Here is a 14,841-nt window from a genome sequence, read left to right as displayed (position 1 = left end):
CCATTTACAGTTTCAGATAACACTGTGGATTTTCAGACTACATTGAATCTCAAATGTGGAAACATCAAGGTATACTTGCCAAGAGAATGTATTGCTGGAGGCACTACATTTCAAAGCTTTCGGGACTATATTCTTATGGGGTTCAATATAAGCTAGTACCACCAAAAGCCAGACTCTGCTCAACAAATAAAACGTAATGACCTGCTTTCTTTTGCTTTTGTTTTATCTATATAATAGTATGCTACAGGCTTGCTTGACAGATTCTTGGCATCGGATTGTGTAACCTATCTGTCTTCAAAAGAAAAACAACTTGGCAATAGAATATAGCATCAGTTCAAAATTAAAAAAATACTCCCAAGGAAATGTATGTTGAATGACACGGAAATACAGGAAGGCAACCACTATCTGCCTACCTCCAGCACATCTAAACGAGCTGCCTAATAGATGGTAATCTTAGCCTCTGACATCGCTTCCTCACTCATTTCCAGGATGTTTTACTCTTGCAAAATACCATTTGTGTTCCATGTGTCTTTTTCTTTTCTTTTTTTTTTTTTTTTTTTTTTTTTTTGCTTTGCTCTCATTTAAAACAGGAGAGTGGTTGAGCTTAAGTTCTCATTGTTTCTACACACACACAAAACATTCATGGCTCTACCTAAAACAACAACAAAAAAAAGGTTCAGAAATTGCTGGTAATTGTTTTTAACAGAGACTTCCTTCTTCCTTGGCTTTCAGGCTTGGCCCTTTTGTATACAGTTGTGCCTTGCAGGCACAAGGTGTAATAATTGCAGCTTCAGAGAACTACAGCAGATACCTGGCCTGCGGTGCAGAAAGCCATGAAACCTCAGACTGGATAAACCAGTATGGAGAGCAACAGTAGATGTGTTTTGAACAGCAACAACAGCATCACCTGTTAGCATTTGACTCTACTCCTAAACGTTCTTTTGAAAAACATGTTTACATTTCAATTCAGAGAACTTATTTTTTTCCTAAAGAAACAAACAAAAAACAAAACCCCAGAACAGATGCCGATTCCAAACCAACTGATACATGGCAAATGTCAGACTCTCATACATTAGATTAGACTTGCCTTGCTTTACCTATTGGCTGACTCTTTCTTGCTGTGTATTTCTCTGTTAAAGTTGCAGCCACCATTAGAAGAAACAGAGCAAACAGGGGACTTAGCATCTACGGCAGCCCTGACATGGAGGACTTTTGATGGCAGGATCTTTGGCCACACATCTTCAAGGTACACAATCTTAAGTTCTTTGCTCTGTCCATCCCCCTCTCCCACTGACATAATCTTTTTTTTCATCACTAAGAGTCTTAAAAGGGAAACTAATCCTCTATCATTGTTTCATGTTACCAAAATCCCCTAGAATTTCTCAATGGAATGGCTTCCACTGTGGAGAACAAATGAAGCCAGATAATGCTGCAGACCAAAATCAAGGAAATCTCAGTCCCATCTCAGCTTACCTAATAAACGGTTTTGAAGGTTACATTCTAGAAACTCAGGAGTTCAGGAGTTAGAGCATATGACTGGCTCGTTGTGCAGGGGAGACCCTAAAACCTGAGTTTTCTTCCTTTTCCTTTTCCTTTTCCTTTTCCTTTTCCTTTTCCTTTTCCTTTTCCTTTTCCTTTTCCTTTTCCTTTTCCCTTTCTTTTTCCTTTTCCCTTTTCCTTTTCCTTTTCCTTTTCCTTTTTTTTTGGTCAGGATAAGAAGTCGTCAAATCCAAAAAATTAAATGAAAAAAGAGAAAGTGTTTGTTGTTCCTTGAAGACTACAGAAGAGTATATTTTTTTCTAATATTACCACACCACCACTTCAAGCCATTTCACGTTATATGCTGTGGTATATATACATACCAGACATTACACTACACCAAAGGGTGGGAAGAACTTCCTTTATCACCACAGAAGCTAGAGAAGATGGAGGATATAAGGAGTATGCATACACATGGCTATGGTCTTACTCTCCTGTGGCAATGACCTTAGTCCATAATCTACCACTGTGTCAGCATTCAGAATTTCTTGTGATGTAGTACAAGACCGAGTACAATAACCAGTTGACAGTATGACTAGGAGCAATGAGTAAGATAATTTTTGGGTGAAGATATAATGGGAGGAAATCTAGGGGCACACATGATAAAATGCAACAAACTGAAAGTCGTTACTGAGTTATGGGACAAAGAGCAATAAAGGACATGGCCTTATTTCAATAAAGATGTGTTGTAGTTGGCCTGGCACAATATATGGCTTCTCCTTTTCTGGTTCAGTAGAACTGGTTAACTTCCAACAATTCAGTCATCTTCTGTAGGTGAGGAAGGCAAGGTGGTCCCTGGAGGCCAAGAAAGACTCAAAGGTAGGGCGAAAAGACAATTTGAAGAGGTTTGAACTGAAGAGGTCAGCTGCATTAGCAATACTTTTCAAACTTGTCTCCTGAAGGGATGAGTCATGTTAAGAATGGGGAGGAATATGTTATTCGGGGTCTTGTTATCACCATGAGGGAGATCAGGTGAGAGAGAAGAAAGAAACAGCAGGAAGACCATGAAGTCATTGTTGAAAGAAATGTATACTTTTTCTTCCTCCTTCCCTAAAAGAAGGACTTGAGAATGGTATTCAGTAAAATCTAGAAATCTTAGAGTTACATTTGGGGAATGGGTCTGAAAAGGAGAGTTGAGAGTAGGCAGTGTAAAGAACTGAGGATAAGATAAGTGATGGATCAAGTTGTAATGTGGTCAGGGAGCGTTAGGCACATTTATCCCTTGAGCAGTGCAAGGGGAAGAGGATTCAGTCGTTTGTCTTGGCAGAAAGCCCAGGTTACAGAGAGTAAAGGGCTAATGAAAGGTCTAAGCCAAAGTGAAAGAAGGGATAGCCCTGCTCCAACGATGCTCTGGTTTTGAACTACTTGGATCAACACGGAGGCAAAAACTTTTGTTTACTTGGTCCAAGTGCAGAAGCAGGAATATTTAAAAGGGTGTGAGAGAGTAAGACTCCCTAGGGTGACAATGGCCATTATACGAGGTGAGGGAAAGGGAGAGGAAAGAGTAGGAAACTAAGGAGTGAAACAAATTGTGTATGGCTGGCTTTTGGTGCATTAAGCAAAGAGCTTTCCTAGTGCAGACTACAGCACACTTAATAGCTTAGATTGGCACAGAAACACAATCAATTTGCTGTTATTTATATTTTTTTGCTGTCTCATTCTTCTCGTTTTATGTGATGTTTATCTAATATTTCTGAATCCTGAAAGGTTTTGCTTTTTTAACTTTTGTCATGGATTCATCTCAGTAGGGCTTTTTTGAGGTTCTGCAGATGTTTTGGTGCAGGGGCAGGGAAGAAGGCATCACATTTACAGTTCTATTCCTGTAACAGATAATCAATACATTGTGCTTTGGTGTGCTTAGAAAAGAAATAAATAATGAAAAAAAAAGAATATGAGTGCCAAATTGTGATGATAAGCCCTTTGTTTCCTGAGTACACTCATTTTCTGAGGATTAAGGGCTGTCCTTTATCAGCCTGTTCACTTCTGAAAGTCCATGATGGATTGCTGCTTGTCCATCTGCTCTCAGCAGCAGCAACCTCAACCTGATCTGAAAGAAATCCCCCAAAACACAGCTGCCATCAGGCAATGCAGAGATAATGCTTCCACAGGGCTGACCTTTGCAGGCAAATCTTACCTTTTTTTTTTTTTTTCTGGAGCAATACGAGCAGCAATAGAGAGAGGACTTTGGAAATAAGGTATTTACAAACAGCCATCTCTTTATTTCCTTTCCATTCCTTTTATTTTTTTTTTCACCTTTTATTTTTTGTGGGAGGAGGGAGGTGAGGGAGAGTTGGCCTCTTGGGGTAGTTACTGCCTTTGTGCTCAGGCTGAAGGGATATGGTTCTTAGCATCTATTCTATTGTGCTCATTTATCTAGCACTAGAAGAGCTGTGGGTATATGGGGCTAAGGTCTCAGGCATAAGGAAATGTCTGCCAGAAGATGTTTTAGCAGGTTAATGACGAACTTGGTAACAGTCCGACAGGGTCGTTGCACATCACATTTCTTTTTGCTGAAATCACCTTAGCTTTTTGAAACTGTAGGAAAATACTCTGCTACTCCATGGAGAGATTTAGCTGAATTCAAGTTACTGTAGATAACGCGTTATTTTTTGAGTATTTTTAGCAAACATACCCCACCCTCAAACAAACGAACAAACAAACAAACAAAAAACCATAGTGTAAAAACGTGTGCCTCCTCTAACCAATGCTATGGTCAGAGGGTTGAGGGGCCAGATGTAGTCAACTCATACTTTGTACATCTGGATTTTTCTCAGGAGAGGCTGTGAGGACAGCCTTCCTCTCACTGCAGAGCAACGACGTGCCCTGTGCCATGCCCTGGCCAGGTGTGAACCAAACTTCAGCTCTCCCGCTGCTCCTGGAAAATCCCCTCTGAGCAACAAGAGCCCAATGACCTAATGACTCATCCAGGAAGCACATATATGTTGCCGTGCATGCAGGAACTGGGACTCATAGAAATCAGTTGTAGCACAACTACTTGCTTTAGAAAAACAGTATTATCTTTTACTCACCACTTCTCCTCCTCAACTTGAACTCCTATGGACTGGAACTTACTGGTTGCTTTATTTTCCCCTGGTTTGGCAGTTTCTTCAGCACCATCAACCTTTATAAAATAAATAGCATATGAGAATATATTTTGGCTGAGATATCACCTGGATACTTACAATTTCTATTTACAATCGCTACTAAGTGTATGCACATATGGCTTGTACCATAGCTACCTTCATCCAGTTGGGTGGTTTATCTCTGGTACACCCATCTCTGATGTTATTCATGAATATTCATCATTCTTGTTAATCTGTAAGGCATCTCTGTTAAGATGACATTAGGCCTGAGAATTGCAGGTGGAGTTTGTCCAGTATGTTACGGAGGCTGGATGCTGAGATTTGCCAGAGCCTCTGAGCAGCTGCAACTCCAATTCCTGCACTACACCATTTTGTAGGTTTTACCTGTTACTTCGTACATGCATACATAGTTATGTTAAAATGGCATATTTACTTTAAGTGGTAGTGTCCTTCTGGCTCCAGTCACTGTAGCTGTTAAGCTTGAAGTTGAAGTTGGGAGCTTCAGAACAAGACACTGAAGTAAGGTAATTACCAAATGCTGTGGTTCTGGGGTGATAATTCCACCTTAAATTACAAAACTGATAGAGGCAAGTAACAGTTTTGACAGCTTTACTTTGCTTGTTTGTTAAACAGGCTTACAGCAAAGGCTGCTGGTGACCTCTAGGAACAACTGAGGGGTGCAGGGCACACACCAGGAGTTCTTACCACAAGTGCATTTCATGTTTATTTATTATAGAAGGAAGCAAACTCCTGGCTAATATGGCTTGCACTGCTCTAGGCCAAATTATAAGGAAGGTGTTTACCTGCTCTGAGCTGGGTGTAATAGGAGCTTGGCTCCTATTGCAGTCAGTGGAGGGAGGTTGGCATATGGATGCTGATTAAGCTACTCAGCTGTAATTTTTACAGTTTTAGTGGGAGATTTTCAGGGGCTTGAGCAGCATTTGGGCCTCCATTTTCCTCAGATTTCAGCAAACTGGGGCTCCTGTTTCTCCTAAAAGCCACGTTCTTTACTTGCACCAGTGCTACCTTCAGAAGAGAAAGATGGGGGAGATGGTGTCTTGGGAACCATGGTTCATGTTACTGCTATTCATATGGAATACTGCAAACATGGGCATTATTTCTTTCTACCCATTACTTTCTCCGCAAAGATCTTTGTTGCTTTGTTCAGCGAAAGGAGGGATCACAACAGTAAAACAGCACCTTAGCCTTGACTGGGTTTGGCAATAAGTAATAGGGTGTTGCTTTATCCCTGTCCCATCTGGGTCTTGCTCCTGTGTTTAGCACTAAAGATATCCCTTCTTTCAGAATATATCCAAACCAAACAGCTGTGAAGCAGAGAAAGGGTATAAGAAAGGCAGCAAATGGAACCCACAGGCTGTAGTAACTCTCAGCCTTTCAAGAAGAAGAAGCACAAGGTGAGTAAAGTCACAGCTTGTCTGGCAGCTGCCCCTGGGATGGCATGCTCAGCACCTCCTATCTTGTCAGGCGGATGCAGTGATTTCATGGTAAGTTCTTAGGCTTTGCTAATCAGATAAGCCTGTCCAGGCACAGAGGAGGTGGTAAACACAACCTCCATCTGCAGGGAAAAAAAAATCATGTTTTCTTGGGAAGGCTGATAAGCTGTGGATTGCTATTCTGTTTGCTTGGGATTCATCTCCCATCAAAACCTGTGCTGATTTTCAGTTGATTGCAAATTCAAGTACTTTGTTGCAAGAGCTAATCCTGCAAGCAGATAGTTGGCCTTCTATGCACATTCTTTTGGGGGGATATGGGAAAGATTAATTAAGATAGCAGATTAAATTGGCCTAGTTTATTTGCTCTTCTCCTGTCTGTAAATAGAAGTGAACTTTGGCAGGGTTACTTTTCTTGTTTCATTCCACTAGAGGTAACAAAATGTAATTTTCCTTAACAAGGGCAAATCAGAAGGAACTTATCCTCTGCTCTTGAGACTGGGATGGAAACAATGCTGCCTCATTCGAGCGGCCACCAGTCATTACGAAATGCATGAATAAGCAGTGACAGTTAATTCAGTGAGGCTGGATGAAAATATTTTTTGGGTGATAGTGTAATGTAAATCATTGTTTTACACATTCCCTTTCAATGATTTAATTCATGCCTTTCTGACCCCCGCTGTGTTATGATTCATAGATTAGTGCTCATGTGTGTAATTTAACAGAGCTGAATGACAAGCAGCAAGGAGACTTAAATCCTCACATCTGATGTTTTTATGATAAATTAGTAAAACATCATTAGTACCATGTAGCATGATTAAGCTGCTGGAAATTCTAATAGCCACCTGACAGGAAAAGGAGAAAAAAATAGAAAAAAACATTGTATAACAAGCAGTAAAACAAACGTAGAGACCCAAAACAATGGCACACATATAATCTAAATCCTGTACTGTACCTGTATTCCAATAGATAAGCATCTGTTTTTCTTGAAGTGGTCCTTCTTTCTATCTTCTACTGCAACGGTGGCAATGGTTGTGGTGGTGGTGACAGTGGCAGTGTTGTTCCCTACGTGTTGACTTGCTGGGCCATGGATCTGTGCATTAGCAGCTTCAATAGCTGCTGTTAGTGCCTTCATACTGTCCAAGCTCTCTGTGGAGTTGCTAAGGCCAGACTGACTGATGATGTCTCCCCTCTGTCCATGCCCGTCCATATATGCATCTTGGGCAGATTCTGTGCTGCTCTGGGCTGTGATAGAAATGAATGGTTTGGTGGTAGTTCTTGGTGGGACTGGAGGCGGTGTCTTCTTATAGGTGGTAATGCAGGATGACACTGGAAAAAAACATGAAAGTTACTGATTTATTGACATTGCAGGGAAAATGTATGCAAATATAATCTTAAGACACCATGAGCGTGGACAGAGCAGAGGTAAAGAGAATGCTGTTCCAAAGAAACCCCCAAAACTCCAATAACTGTGCTAGGGAAATACCTTGCTTATCAGTGTCCTCTGTACTGATGTGAATGGCAGAGCTGCCAGTAGAGGGAAAGAAAAGACCTATTTGCCAAGTTTCTCCTCAGTCTTTTAGAACATGTGTTCTCCAGCATGTTTTCTGCTACCTCTTCTATGTCCAGTGGGAGAACAAGTCATTCCACCAAAATGTTTGTTATGGTCATAACTTCCTGTGGTCATAACTTCCAGGCAGGACTCACAAGGAACAGACTCCAAGAGCTTAACTCAGATGATCTATACTTCATGCAGCTTTATTGCAATTGATTTCTCTTTCTCCACCCTGCCACAGTCTATTTACTTACACTTTTATTTATTAAATAATTTTTAAGCTACATTTCTTTGTTCAGAGAGAGATTGTAAAGCCACCCGAGGTCCAAGACCCATCTGGAGGAGTCTGGATTACATCTGGATTACAGGGGTGGATAGTAATAGGACAAGGGGGAATGGTTTTAAACCGGGACAGGGGAGGTTGAGGTTGGATATTAGGAAGAAGTTTTTCACATTGAGGGTGGTGATGCACTGGAACAGGTTGCCCAAGGAGGTTGTGGAGGCCCCATCCCTGGAGGCATTCAAGGCCAGGCTGGATGTGGCTCTGGGCAGCCTGGTCTGGTGGTTGGCGACCCTGCACATAGCGGGGGGGGTTGAAACTAGATGATCATTGTGGTCCTTTTCAACCCAGGCCATTCCATGATTCTATGCCTCTATGACTTGACACTCATCATGCTTGAACTTGTGTATTTCTTGTTATAAATTGTTTCAATTTTTGCACAGCCTATTCAGATATTTTAAAATGTCTTGTAAGCTGTAGAGGGCATGTTTAAGATAACATTTTGCTGCTCATATTTCTCATAATAAACATATATGTGTATTTTTGAAAAATGTTTAATTTTGCACAAAGGGAGTTAATGTAATATAGTCAATATCTAAGGCCTGACAGTTGGTGGAACTTCTTAAAGGAAAGCATAAGAATAAATATTTGCAACAAGAAAGACTTCAAAAGTTTATGAGGACTCCTGTTCACATGTTGATGGCCGCACTCTCATTCTAAGTGCACCTATATGGATGTAGAAGCTTATCTTGAGGTTCCCAGATTAGAAACTATTGGCTGATGCATACAGAATTACATGCAGAATGCACTGCATGGAGATAAAAACATACTCCTTTAAGGGATAGTTGGCGGCTCTGCTTTGCTGAAGTCCTGGAATGCTTTCAAATGAAGAAAGAAAGTCCATTAAGAATAAAAAACAATAATGATATGCTCTATTTTTTTTAAGCAAATAAATGCAGGCATTAACCTGCGCAAAGTTCAGACACAAACACGTTAACATAAATTCTTATTAACAATAATCATACGTCGAGAAATGATTCATTTCAATTGGCAGACGTCTGTGCCACCCACATGAAAGGTAAGTCTGCTACAGCTGTTCTGCTCCCTCTTTGCACTGTACGTGCTTGTAGAGCCAGAAGCCATTATGGCATTAATTTGACTAGCTCAGATCCGCACGCCTTATATCTCCTGAACGTTGCAGGAATAGTTGCAGCGTAAAAGGTGTTTCCAGGGCATGAAATGACATGGGATTTTTTTAAGAACTCTGGTCTGAGTTTCTGATAACGTGTCTGAACCCATGTTAAGCCCTTTAAATGCTAATGGAAAAAGAGCACTTTGCGAACGTTGTGAGCGTTTTGAAACTATGATTCATTTCTGAAGAGTCAAACAGAAACCAGAGCATCTTGGACAGAAGAGATAGATGAAAATGAACTTGTCAAATTTTAACTCCCAGGAAGTGAAGTTTATAGGGGTGAAAGGTGCTTTCTAGAAGTGCTTATGCCAAGACAAACCTAGGGAACTAACAGGAAAGATGACAAATTTACAAAGAGGCATGTGAATTTTGCACAGTTCTTCAATGGTTTTGATGCTGACAAAAAGCATTTGTTGTGCCTGTGCACAGTCGGGGAAATTGGCTGCTCTTGCTGCAGCACAAGCAGATTTACACAGAATTGTGGAGGCTGCTGCTGAGGTGATGGGATCCCAGAAATAACTCAAGTGGCTCATGGCCTGCAGAAATGTTCTCCAAGTGGTGGAAAGGCAAACTGAAATTTACCACTGAAGAATTTAAAGCATATAGATTCAGTCATATATCCAGGCAATGCTTTGGCAAGCCTGTTCCAAGCTCACCTAATAGAGGTTTGTGTGCCATGCTACCTTGCAATTCAGCAAGGTATAAAATGCCCCATTTAAAATATGCTGAGTAAGGGCATTGTGGAACTCCTGGGCAGACAGCAGCACCTTCAGGACATCCTTGCAAGGTACACAGATGTCACTTTTCCTACTTAGCAGATAACAAAACACACTCAAAAAGTGCTCTTAACGGGGAGAAAGAGACTGTAAAATAAAAAGAAAGCCCCCAAAAGACTGGTCCCCTTCTCACTGAACATCCTTGAAGGGACAGAAAGTCAACAGCAACTGTCCGTCGACAGCTACTGGCCACTCTGGTCACTGCAGGACAAACATAGAACCCCCTGATTGAGATGTCTTTCATTCTGCTGGTAAATGCACTAAACGAGGAGCCTAATCCACGCCGCAGTGAAAGATGTTTGCACTCAGCTAATTAAATGTGAAGTTATTAAGAGGGGGAGAGGACTGACAAGTCATACGGTGAAATTGTAAAGAGAAACAGCAAACGTTGTTTCAGCAAGTCAAAACAAATCCTTGGTTTCCTGGAGTCATGCAGCACGCACTGTGCAGATCCGGAGAAGCAAAGCGTGCAAGTCATAAAAGATCCCCAGGCGCTCTGTTACTGGAAATGATGCAAGCTCCCACCACTCCTGTGCAGAAATGACAACAAAACAGTGCTCCGGCTGCAGCTGTCTGATCACTGCCGGAGCTGCCTGAGCCCTCCCAGTGGCTGAAGTATGACAGCAAAAAGGATTTGGTGCATTGGGTTTCTCTAGGCATTTTTCAGGAACCTAGCAATGAGTGATACAGCAACCTGAAGGACCTGCCTGCATTTCACCGGGTGATTTTCAATGCAAAGGCGCTCGAAGAATAAGAGGAACATTCCCTAAGAGAAAGGACAAAACCCTGGAGCTTCCTTGTACAGCCCGGGTCAGAGCATTGGGTAGGTGCAGGAAGATGCTGTGTTGTGGGCAATGAGATCATGGCCACCCAGTGCCGGAGGTGGGTAGAAGGGTTCTGATGGAAAACATCACAGGATCACAGGGTGTGTGGAAAAGACAGAGAAATCTTCACATAGGGGAAATTCAGAGGGTTGCACTTGAGAGTTTAATTCACATCAGGAAGTGAATTTAAAGGGCTCCGTAACTCCCAATAAATGCATTCTTGGACGTGGATCTAGGAGTGAAGTTCTGTACTCAAACTGATCTGACTGGAGAGTCAAGTCAAAGCAGACTCATTTGTCATTAAAATTGTTTGGGCATGGAGAAAATAACAGAAATAACTTTTTCTGAACAGCAAGCGTGTGTATAAACGCACAGCTTGTCGCAATATAGAGTAGTTTTCTGTATTACTTTAGATAGCACCAAGGGTGGCCTGATCTAGCGGGTGGCAGTCCTGCCCACGGCACGGAGTTGGAACAGGCTGGCCTTTGAGGTCCTTTCCAACCTAAGCCATTCTATGATTCTGCTGCAGCAGGTATACATTCTTGTGCTGGGGCATTCTCAAGGTTTGGTCCAAGAACGAGTTAAATCATGTGCAAGGAAACGCTGGCTCCCCAAAGCACCTTGAGTCAGCCCCTTGTTCCCAGCTCTATTCACCCTCTCAGCACTGCTCTCCTTCTCATTTTGATCTTGATTCTATGTCTGTAGCTCTGCCTCTGGGTTACAGTTTAATCCCAAACACTGAGAGAAAAAGAACTTTCCCCAGATTAACAAAAAATAGTCACGGTGTTTGTCCTCCTAGACAGTATTTCCAAACAACTAGCTCATGGGACAGGAATTTGAAACAGGGAGTGTCAACCACCCAGTTCAGAAGGAAGTCTAATGATGAAAAAAAAAAATATAATAATCCCAGATTGCATAATAATAAAGACTTGAATTTGAATGTTTCATTGTAAGAGCACTTCAGTTGTTTAAACATGCTCACTAGGGAGATGAGCCCTGGGGAGCAAACATCAGCACTCAAACCCAGAGTTTTAGCTCAGTGAATGGGTGCTCAAGAGAACCCCAAGGCAAATTAACACTGTCGAAGGGATCAGATTCACACAGTGCTTTGAGCAGTTTGGGATGAGATAGGTGAGCAACATCTTCCCCTCTCTGACTTGGCAGTCTCAGGTGAACTTGGTCAACAAATGCAAGGATAAACAAGGGTGCAAATTTAAAGTCAACTAAAATAATGGTGCTTCTCTTGAGAAAAAGGAGCAGCAAAATACGCAGCATGTACATAATTCAGTATTAATGAGGTAAGAGCTCCTCCACCCTGTGCTGATGGACCTCATCCTTATGATTTAACTCCTGTGTAAAGGTATGCTGCACCAATACTCCCGCATATCTGCACAGTGAGGGAGGAGGGGGGGAAATGCAGGCACATCCATGCAGAGCTGAGACCTCAGAGCTGCAGCCCCTGAGCTCTCCACGCAGAGGTGCAGGGCATGATTTGCCTTGGTACATTCCAACAGAGCAGATGTTCTCTTTACTGTGCATGTATTTCCCTGCTTTGTTGAGGTTTGGAGGGGGGGGGGGAGGGAGGGGGTTGGAGTAAATACTTAGAAATGGAGTTTTAGATCCTGTATTTTTGTTTTCTTGTGCAAAAAGTAGGTATGAAAATGGAGCATGCATTTTCTTTATATATATATATACATTCATATATAAAAATATATAAACTATTCTCAAAGCACAGATGGCTTCTGAGGAAACAGAGACTTACCATTAAAAAGAAACTGAAATAAAGGTTTTCTTAAGAAGTTCTAGACTGCCTGAGGGAATAATACCTGAGTGAGTTATGGATGTCATTATCCCAGAAGAGAACTACTGAAATCTCTGTACTGTGCCATCAGGACTTCTGCCAATGCCATGTTTTTTTTGTGTCCCCACTGCTGCCAAGCCATAAATCTCAGCCAACAAAAGCCTAAGGTACACCAAAGGTAGAAACAGGCACAACTGACAACTATACAAAGTATGTAAACTGTCTTTACTGCACACAATAACGTCAAGGTCCCGAGTACCCTGAGGTCTAAAAGCCTGCACTGCTGTCCATTTGGCAAGTTTGGAATGGTTTGCTTGCAGCTTTCCAGCTGGATGCACTAAGGGGCTCCTGAAACAAAATCTGCATGTATGCTGTCAGCGGATGTCAGGTGAGTATTTCTCTACCAGATTTATTTATTTTTCTTTTAATGGCTGCTGCTGGAAGCTGCTGATGCCAGTCAGGAGTTTAATTGCTGTCCCAGGAAAGCTGAATTAGTGTACAGAGAACAGGTGAGACAGATGAAGGTGTCTGCTAAATGTCATTTATCACTGTGATATCACCACGAATTATGGATGCACAGAGAGAAATCCATTGCACGTAGGCTTCCTACAAGACCCACTTCAACTTTTCTACGTAGCCATAGCTGAAGTTCTCTACACATTAAAATTTACCATTACACGAAGAGTGCACAACTTCAGCTGATTCGGCCTCAAAGCAGACAAGTCTATAAGAAGCTGAAGCTCAAGGAAAATATTTCACATGAACTGATAGTTATTACCCAAGTGAATAGTTGCTAGGTTGCTTATTACATTTTGCTCTTGAAAAAAACATGATCTGCACTGGTTTTAAGCAGCTAAGATCTTGGCTTTATATTTTCTGAAGACAGAACATGGCCATGTGCACAGCCCAGATCTCACTATGCATGTGGTGATGGTGCTATTCTGAAGGGCTCGATCCCGGCCATTGGCCCATAAGATGTGATGGTGTGAATTTGTTTTTTTTTTTTTTTCTGAAAAAACACAGGGAAACATTACCCGATTGATAGCTTAAAAGAAGCGTACTGTACTGCTCTGATGTTTTCTGCACTTAAATGCTTCACCAAATCCCTCATGCTCCTCACTGTGAGAGCAGCGATAGAAAACAAGAAACATTAGACCTCAGATCAAAAATGGCCATCTAAAAATTTTGTGTTTCAGAACTTACGTGCCATCAAATCACCACAGTAAGAAGAAGTTCACGATCTTTCTGAATATCAGTGCATTCATATTACAAAAAGCATTTATGGAAAGCAGAGCAAGCAATGTGAAATATAGCAGCTTACCCCACCAAGACCAAGGAAGTGTAACAGTACACAAATGCAATAATATGCAGCCTGATCCTTTTCCCATGTATTTTCCAGGAAGCAACTTCACTGGCACTTTGATATAACATTTTGTGATGTGTTACTGCAGCACACTCAAATTCCAGAATTTGCATCCCTTTCCCTCTGGCAATGCTGTTAATAAAACAAAATGGTTCGGGTTTCTTCTTTTTCTTTTTGTTTTCTTTTTTTTTATTTTTAATGTGGTGTTGCACTAACCCAAACCAGACACATAAATGTAAGCAGCTACCTAAGTAAAAACACAATGCATGACCCGTTGTCTGGATTTTGAGAAACACAGAGGGTTGAAATTCCTGCAAGCATTTGGCCATGTGATCTAGGCAGATTCAAATCAAAAGCTTTAAACTCAAACATACTCTGAAAAACTTACCACTCTTTTTTTTTTCTTTGACGACCAAGGAACGGTTGAATGCAAAGACTTGGGCTGCACACTGTGAGCTCTTGGGGCTAATCACATGAAAAACTCTCTTATTTCGGGATTGGATCTGGATTCTTGAAAATTTGACCTGAGCGGCAGATGCACAATATCTCATTTTCAGACTATGCCTGTAGCTCATTCAGCACGCAGTCATGCAGTGAGTCTGCTGAAGTGGAGCCCATGTTTGCCATTCTGCTTGGGTATGATAGTGTCAGGGCTGCTTCTCAGAATGGTCACGTAGTATTTAGAACGACTGCTTCTGGACATATTAATGTACCCTTGTATGTATAATTTCCCTTTACTTACAAATTGGATATTTAATATCTGAGCAGGCAATACACTGGAGACTTGCATCCTGTCAAACCTGGAGGTGTATGGTCAGGACCAAGCCCACACTTGTAAAGCTCCCATGATTGTGTGTTGTACCCTCCTTCATTCATTAAGAAACACTGCTTTACAGAATCATTAAGGCTTAAAATTGACCACTAGGATCATCTAGTCCAAACATCAGCCCATCCCCACCATGCCCACTGACCGCATC

The 14,841-nt window shown here is 41.6% G+C and overlaps 1 protein-coding gene across 9 annotated transcripts in view; it reads right to left on the bottom strand.

The window, feature by feature from the left end:
• The window catches only part of DLGAP1 (DLG associated protein 1), a 391,290-nt gene that overhangs the window by 21,063 nt on the left and 355,386 nt on the right, over nt 1-14,841 (bottom strand). For all 9 annotated transcript variants that reach the window (XM_040695516.2, XM_015282557.4, XM_015282556.4 and 6 more), the window contains 2 exons: nt 7,029-7,402; nt 4,569-4,660 (listed from right to left, as the gene is read on the bottom strand). In XM_040695516.2, the coding sequence (XP_040551450.1) occupies nt 4,569-4,660; nt 7,029-7,402 (466 nt within the window). The remainder of the gene's footprint in view (nt 1-4,568; nt 4,661-7,028; nt 7,403-14,841) is intronic.

The sequence above is a fragment of the Gallus gallus genome, chromosome 2, assembly GCF_016699485.2.
Source record: "Gallus gallus isolate bGalGal1 chromosome 2, bGalGal1.mat.broiler.GRCg7b, whole genome shotgun sequence".
Lineage (NCBI taxonomy): Eukaryota > Metazoa > Chordata > Aves > Galliformes > Phasianidae > Gallus > Gallus gallus.
Note: the sequence above shows the minus strand (reverse complement) of the source record. Positions and strands in the feature narration are given on the sequence as shown.